Here is a 7,998-nt window from a genome sequence, read left to right as displayed (position 1 = left end):
ACTCTTCCACCATAAAGACTATCTTTTCAAAATTTTTACTCCTTGAGCAAATAATGACTTGAGCTAATGTAAGTAAAATTTTCAAACAATACAAAATAGTGAAAGTATTATAAACGTTTACTGAACGTTTACTATGTCCTCACAATAGTCCCTGCTCTTGAGAGGCTTACAGTTTAGTTGGGAGGTAAAAGTAAATGCACATGAATTCTTCAGCCAGTGACCTAGTGGTTGGCACTTCAGATCTGGAGATACACATCTGGAATCCCAACATGACCTGAATCAACTACTAGAAAAATTGCATACAAAAATGATATCGTGTCAACATATACATTTACCACCACCCTGCGTTTCCTCAGCTATAAAACAGGGACACACATCTCATAGAACATTACAAGAGTTAATATACCTAAGATTCTTGGCAGAGTACCTGAGTATGGTTAGTGCTCAATAAATATTACCCATATTATTACTGCTAAAGATATAAAATTTTTACTGAGCATCTGTCATGGGTCAGTTACTAAGAACTTCAGGTGTTGGATTATCTCAGCTTTCTCTTGATTGTTGGTTTCTCCCTTCATACTGTACCATTTTCACAAGCAAATAAACATGCTCAAGCATCTCCCATCTTTAAGATTTTGTGTGATGTGACCACAGCCTACCTCTCTGAATTCAGATCATGATGCCCTTCCCATTGGGGATAGAGGTAAAAGTTTGGCCAGTGTATTCAAGATGATATCTCTAAAGAGCTTGTGGTCCAATTGGCTCACAAGTCTAATTTAAAGAAAGCATGCCAACACATAGCCATGCCAAATAGCGGCTGTTTAGATACAAACTAATATAACACAAATAGAAAGAGGTGGGGGGAGTTAAGGAAAACTTGCAGGAGAGCAAGAATGGAAAGGACCACACTTGTGTTGTTCTCCTCTGCACACTCAGCATATAACACAGTGCCTGGCATACAATAGGAGTCAATAAATATTTGTGGGACAAATGAATGACACATGCATTAATGAATAAATGGAGTGATTTTCTGCCCTACTGGAGCTCACACCCTGGTGGGGAAGCTAACAAGTAAACAAATATTTGTATGAAACATGATGGCCAGGGTATGTACATTCAAGATAATTTATGGGTATACAGGCAAGAATTATCAATTTTGCTTGGGAAGAGTTTAGGGAAGACTTTGGACAAAGGACTTCACTGGGAGTTGAAGGATAATTAGGGAGGGCAGATGAGGGGGGACAGTCATCCCAAGTTGAAGACACAGCAGTGCTGATGAATGAAGAGTGGGGTTCACTGCTGGTGGAGAGTCATTGAAGTAGCAGATAGGACAGTGTGTGATCAAGTGTCAAACTGTATGTGTGACCACCAGGGCTTTGGGATGTGAGAAGGTGGAGGTGGTTAGTTGGCACATAGTAGACTGTCAGCGTATATTGGTGAAAGGAAAGCAGGCTGGATTATTAAGGGCAATTTGGGGCAGATTCGAGTCATTACTGAGCCTTGAAATGTAAAACTACAGTCTAAATGGAAGGCATTATGCTAATAAAGGTCATAATTAATATTAATGAGAAGACGGTCACTGATGATGACGTTGGTCCCTCCAGGGGGAGATGAGAAGGTATGTCTAGCACTCTAGCAGGCTACTCTGTCTAACTCTGCCATGTAGAAGGGAGGGAGGGAGGACAGTGGAAGGACCTCACCATGACTCATGTAGCTGGCGGGGAGGAGGCTGCCAGCTCTCCGCCTGCTCTAGCTGCTGCTTTCCCTGCCCTTGGTAGAGGACTGGCCTTGGGAAATGGCCCTCCTCCCTGCAAGTCTATAGTTGCTCCCAGGATTGCTGATCCCCTGGAAAGGTTGCTTTGTCTAAGGTCTGTGAAAGCAAAAGTCTGAGTAGCAAACATTTGCTCCTCCTTCCTTCTTCCCTGCCCAGATCCCGCAGGGGCAAAAGCGCTAGAACTGGGAGATGGTGGCCTGCAGGGCTGAGGAACTCAAACTGAATGTATACCTCAAAAATGTTTGTCCAGGTGGAACCAGTGACTGAAAACACTGGGCACTCTTGATCGAGGGCAGGAAGCCAGGGCAGGGAAGTCTCAGGGGAATGTGGAACAGATTGTGTGGTCCTCCTCTGCTTCCCAGAAGGATAGGATGTGTGGATGATCTCAGGGTCTCCCTGTTTTTGAAATAAATCCACTTTCCCCACCGTACATGGGCTTCCTGTCCACATATTTCACTTGAGAGGTAGTCTTAAGTGTGATGGTGGAGGACCAAAGTTAATAATAATTGTGAACGTTTACTGATCCAGCTATTGTTCTAAGGCCTTTGTGTTAATGAACTCATTTAATCTCTCAGTGGGGCTCCTCAGTGACTCAGTGGTAAAGTAGCTACCTGCAGTGCAGGAGATGTGGGTTTGATTCCTAAGTTGGGAAGATTCCCTGAAGAAGGAAATGGCAAACCACTCCAGTACTCTTGCCTGGGAAATCCCATGGACAGAGGAGCCTGATGGGCTACAGTCCATGGGGTCGCAAAAGAGTAGGACATGACTTAACAGCTAAACAACAACAACAACAACAGGAAACACAGAGGCTGAACAGGTAATGAGCACTCTGCTAATCACAGGTAACTTTTGAACATAGTTGCTTCCCACATTGACCTTGAAGTCCATGAGGTGGCAAAAGTCAGACATGACTTAGCTACTAACAAAAAACAAATCTCTCAATAACTTGAAAGGGACACCTGTCATTCCCATTCTACACACATGGAGACTGAGGCTCAGGGAGGTGAAGCAATTTGCCCAAGGTCACACAAGACAAGAATTTGTGCAGCCAAGACTGGAACCAGGCAGAGTAGCTCCTAGAATTACTGTGGCTCCTCAGTTCTAGACGTGGCCTTAGGGAAGGGAAGTGAAGGGAGGACTCCTAGGACCCAGCCAACCAGTAAAGAACGTGGCCAGGAGCCAATGGCCAGTGTTATATTCACTGCCAGGTTCTTAGAGCCCCTGATCCAGGTGGGAGGAGGAGTCCAGCTCTGTTATATGAGTGGAGGACTGGGCAAGCACTTCACACTTTTAAACCCTCTGTCTTTTCATCTGAACAATGGGAGAATGACTGCTGATCTGCAGGACTGTTGGGAGGAGTAAGTGAAGCAGCACATGCAAGTGCCTGATGCATCACGATAGGTGCTCAATAAATTAGCCCCTTCTCCCTCTTCTCACCTGGGTCAAGTTTGCTTCAAGCTAGATTCAGTCACCTTTTCCACAGATCTGTAGTGAGGGTCTACCAGGTGCCAGATTTTCTGCTATGCCCTGGGAGAGACACCAATGAAGGAAGAGGCTGGACCCATGTGAAGTGGAGAGGGGGAATGACCCAGAGTAACCAGAAAGAAACAAAATGAATTTTTAAGTAACCCACGACAACGCAATACCTAATAAAAGAATGTTCTCCTCAAAAGCAATAGCCTCAGGAAGGTGTATGGTTGTTTCAGAGACACTGAGGCTCTGCCAAACACTGACATCAGCCACTGACTCTCCTCCCAGGCATTCCCTCCTGGTGAATTCCCCTGTCAGGAAGACTGCCTTTTAGGAAAACGGAGGTCTGGAGCAGGAAACAATCTGCCCGAAGTCACATGCAGGGCAAGAGCAGAACCAGAAAACAGAGCTTTTGATTTCTGAACTGGAGGCCTTCCTAATACTTCTCTAAATTAGGTGTCACAGCTTTGGCTCAGAATGGCTTTGGACTTTTTTTTTTTTTTAAATAACTCGACCCAGGTCAGTAGGACCAAAAACTGGGACTGTCCAAAGGAATCTGTCTGTGAATCTGCCTGGCAGTGGTGGGATAGGAATGAAGCTGAGTGCACCAAGGTTACCACCAAGGGCTGGGTGCCAGGGATCTGTATTTAAATGAACTTTATACAGAGTACAAGGGCAGGCCATTCTTTGGGTGGAAGAAAAGAGTTGAGTAGTCTATTCTTTTTTCTTTCGGCCACTTGGCAGGCAGCAGGCAGGATCTTAGTTCTCAGGTCCGAGATTGAAACCACGCCCCCTGCAGTGGAAGCACCTAACGACTGGACTCCCAGGGAAGTTTCGCTAGTAGACTCTTGTATTGGGGGCTTTTGGCTTTTCAAAGAGTCTTCAAAGAGCTGGTAGGCTGGTTTTCCGGAACCTCTTTGGCAGCTTGGAGTCCTCCGGTTAGGTGTGCGAAGACCCTGAAGTGAGATTTATTCCATTCTGAAGAGGTAACTCCGAAGAGCTTTCAGAAAGTTCTCTCCTGGGCTTAAGGGAGTGAGGTTCTCCTTGACTAGGGAAGTTTAAGTTTAGTCTTGCTTGCAGGCAGGGGGTGGATTAGGTGGTCCCCGAAGGACCTTGCTGGCATCCGGATTCCGGGCGCCTTCGTGGCCCTGTGGACGTGCCTGTGTGCGCCCGTAAGTGTGTGGCGGGTGGGAGGCGCGTGAGTGTGGCCGCTGGTGGGTGTGCCTGAGGAGCTGGGCCCGGGCTGCGCCCGCGGCGCCCACTTGTGGCTCCCAGGCGCCGCCAGGAGGAACCGCGCCTTTGCCACCTCTGCCGGGGACGCCGCCCGATAGGAGGAGGACCGAAGGCTGATGACATGAGGGCGCCGTCTCCCAAGTGATGGCAGCGCGCTCTGCTTCCTCGCCGCCTCCGCCGCTCAGCCCCGGACTCCTTACGTCAGGGTAGCTGGGTCCCCCCTCCGCGCGGCAGCCAGCGAGCAGCGGGAGAGCAGAGCAGAGCGCGCCGCGGAGCCCGAGCGCCCTCCCTGCGCGCTGATCCCTGCTGAGTCCAGCCGAGCCGGGCAGGAGGCAGCGCGGCTGAGCCCTCGCGGGACGCCGCCTTCCCACCCGGTGCTCCTCGGTCGCAGCCGCCGGGACCCGCGGGGGGCCGGGCTTGTCCTGTGCGCCCCCCGCCATGCGCGCTGGGCTTCGCGGCTCTCCTGAGCAGTCCCAGCGCGGTGGGCACCGGCGCCTGGGCCAGGGTGCCTCTCGCTGAAGTAGTTTTGCGCCCAGAGGAGGGGGTCGCCACGTCGGGGGCGCGACCGGGACCCGCGGAGTCCGCCCCCGAGCGCGGGGAGCGGGGCCGCCTGCGCCGCCCGACCATTACCTCCCCGGGCGGCAAGGAGGAGCTGGTGGCGGTTGCCTCCCGGCTGTGGCAGCGGCGGCGCCGCGCCTGCCTGGCGGCCGTCGGCGTGCTCCTGGCCATGGCGCTGGGGCTGCTTATCGCCGTGCCGTTGCTGCTGCAGGCGGCGCCTCCCGGCGCGGCGCACTACGAAATGATGGGCACCTGCCGCATGATCTGCGACCCCTACACCGCCGCACCTGGCGGGGGGCCCGCGGGCGCCAAGGCCCCGCCGCCGGGACCCAGCACTGCCGCTCTGGAAGTCATGCAGGACCTGAGCGTCAACCCTCCGCCCCCTTTCATCCAGGGACCCAAGGGCGACCCGGGGCGACCTGGCAAGCCGGGACCGCGGGGCCCCCCGGGAGAGCCAGGCCCACCTGGACCCCGGGGTCCCCCGGGGGAGAAGGGCGACTCGGGGCGGCCCGGGCTGCCTGGCCTGCAGCTGACGGCGGGCGCGGCAGGAGGTGTCGGGGTGGTGGGTGGCGGAACCGGGGGCGGCGGTGACTCTGAGGGCGAAGTGACTGGCGCGCTGAGCGCCGCCTTCAGCGGTCCCAAGATCGCCTTCTATGTGGGTCTTAAGAGCCCCCACGAAGGCTACGAGGTGCTCAAATTCGACGACGTGGTCACCAATCTCGGCAATCACTACGACCCTACTACGGGCAAGTTCAGCTGTCAGGTGCGTGGCATCTACTTCTTCACCTACCACATCCTCATGCGCGGCGGCGACGGCACCAGCATGTGGGCGGACCTCTGCAAGAACGGGCAGGTCAGTGACACCCCCTCTTCCCCTCCACCCGCGCAAGTCCCCGCGGACCCTCGTTCCCACCCAGCGCCCCAAACCTCCTGGGAACTCAGCCTCTTTCTCCCCACTGGGAGGGAGTGCACCGCAGCATCGCGTCTCCCAGTGCGTCCTGGTCGCATTTTATCCGGTAGCTCCGGAGGCTGGGTTCCCCACTACCCAAATTGCACTCTCCTGCTATTTGCATAGCCGCCTGAAGCCCCGTGGGGTTCTCAGAAACCTCATTCTTGTTTATCTCCCTGTGCGCCCCATTCTCCCCTGTGCCCTCCTGTCTCCCTTCTTCTTGGCCCTGGCCCCTGGTTCCCCCTCTTCCCCACTGGGTCAGTGTCCCCGAAGCCCTCTGCCTCCCTTCTTCCCGGATTTGGCGACTGTGGAGACTAGGGTATCGAGAAGGAGTTGGCTAAGTTGGAGAGAGAGCATGGAGCCTGGGTGGGAGCGTGGACCCTGAAGGGGCAGGCGGAAGGCCGGCCTGGGGGCACGCCACGTGGGGGGTCGGGCAAGGGCCCAGGCAGTGGTATCCCGCTCGCTCTGACGGCTCGCCCCCAGGTCCGGGCCAGCGCCATCGCGCAGGATGCCGACCAGAACTACGACTATGCCAGTAACAGCGTGGTGCTACACCTTGATTCGGGGGACGAGGTGTATGTGAAGCTGGACGGCGGAAAGGCGCACGGAGGCAATAACAACAAGTACAGCACCTTCTCGGGCTTTCTTTTGTACCCGGATTAGAGGAGCAGGGAGCGCGAGGTGGGGTGGCTTCAGGCCGCCCTATGCCCATGGGGGCGCTCTGTTCCCTGGCGAGGACCACTCTCGCTTCGTGACACTTCCTGACATCGTTGGAAAAGACACACCCCCGCTGTCCTTCCTGCCCCGCTTCCGACCTCCGTGTGTCTGTGACTCGCCACGCTCCTGGCTGTGCTTCTGGTCCCTGGCCCCAACCCGGGGCGGGAGAGCGGGACGCCCAAGTGGAGAAATGAGCGTGAACCTGAAACCCCAGCCAGGGAGGCAGCAGCGTAGACTTTGCAGAGCTGATTGGACTGGACAGGCCCCGGCGGGATGCCTGAGCGCTTCCAGTCCCCCTCCTCCTCCGAGATCCCTGAGACTGAGGGCTCCCAGCTCTGGCCACCGAGGTAGGCCAAAGCGAGCGCACGAGCTCCCTGGGGTGTCCTTCTGTGTGACCTGAAATACTTGTGCAAATGTCCCTGTCCATCAGCTGAAATCCCACCCTCAGCAGAATCCCAGCAATCAGAAAATCCATCTCTACACCGCACTCCCGCCTCAGACCTACCGCGATGCATTAAATTATGTTTCTAGACTATGGACTCTTGATGTCTCTGTCAGCCTGGTCCCAGGATCGGGCCTCCAGATGTTCACCTTGACATAAAGACCGGAACTGGGCCCTGAATAGCTCCATCTCTACCCAGGTTGCCAGCCACTGCCTTGTCTGTGCTTCCTGGGTGGGTGAAAAGATGTGGGGAGATGGGAGGGTAGCCTCTCACCCTTTAGGGTGAGTCTCTGCTGGGCTGGGCTGCAGCCTTGAATTGGAGGGGACCAGAGGAGGGCGGGAGGAAGAATTAGAGGGTGACAGGAGACGGAGATTGGATTTTCAGGATCCTAGACTTATGGGAGGAAGTCAGATGCCAGGAGTTTCTGGAGAAGGAAAGGGAAGAGAAGGCATTTCTGCAAAATGAGAGGGATGAAGGAGGTGTTTGCCGTCAGATGATCTCCAAGATCTCCTAAAAGGCAGTAGAGAAATCCCTGAGGAAACACACCCACTGGGGCATGTAGTGCACTCAGCACATGTCTATCAGCTTTCACTAGCTGGGTCCATAGTCTCCAAGTCAATTGCCTGGTACACTGAGGCAATTGTATGGACCATCCAACTCCTGAATTCATCCAGAGCTGTGTGATAAATCAGATAGACTTTCCCCTTCGTGGTGGAATACCCACCTTTGGGGGTCTTCCTGTGTGCATGGTGGTGTGGGGCACATGCTCTGAACCTGATTGCATTTGTTTGGTCCTTCCCTTTCCTTCCCTTCACTGTTCCACACACACACACACAGACACACAGACACACACA

The 7,998-nt window shown here is 54.1% G+C and overlaps 1 protein-coding gene across 2 annotated transcripts; it reads left to right on the top strand.

Moving 5' to 3' along the window:
* Nucleotides 1–4,039: 4,039 nt before the first annotated feature.
* On the top strand, nt 4,040–7,432 carry C1QL2 (complement C1q like 2). Of its 2 annotated transcripts, XM_081582094.1 has the most exons (3): nt 5,036–5,601; nt 5,641–5,888; nt 6,468–7,432. In XM_081582094.1, exons 1-3 carry the CDS (start codon nt 5,205–5,207, stop codon nt 6,645–6,647), a joined length of 825 nt encoding a protein of 274 aa, XP_081438220.1. In that variant the 5' UTR covers nt 5,036–5,204; the 3' UTR covers nt 6,648–7,432. The 2 variants fall into 2 exon arrangements, with proteins under 2 accessions (XP_081438219.1, XP_081438220.1); XM_081582093.1 differs by having other exon boundaries at nt 4,040–5,888.
* Nucleotides 7,433–7,998: the final 566 nt, after the last annotated feature.

The sequence above is a fragment of the Giraffa tippelskirchi genome, chromosome 3, assembly GCF_054371585.1.
Source record: "Giraffa tippelskirchi isolate mGirTip1 chromosome 3, T2T-mGirTip1v1.2.pri, whole genome shotgun sequence".
In the NCBI taxonomy this organism is placed as follows: domain Eukaryota; kingdom Metazoa; phylum Chordata; class Mammalia; order Artiodactyla; family Giraffidae; genus Giraffa; species Giraffa tippelskirchi.
This window is presented reverse-complemented; position numbering and strand designations above follow the sequence as displayed.

Bases quoted from the DNA above. Each gene is read 5' to 3' on its own strand.
- C1QL2 (XM_081582093.1), top strand. From the start codon at position 5,205: ATGGCGCTGGGGCTGCTTATCGCCGTGCCGTTGCTGCTGCAGGCGGCG. The intron at 5,889-6,467 runs GTCAGTGACACC...GCTCGCCCCCAG, and splicing joins ACCTCTGCAAGAACGGGCAG to GTCCGGGCCAGCGCCATCGC.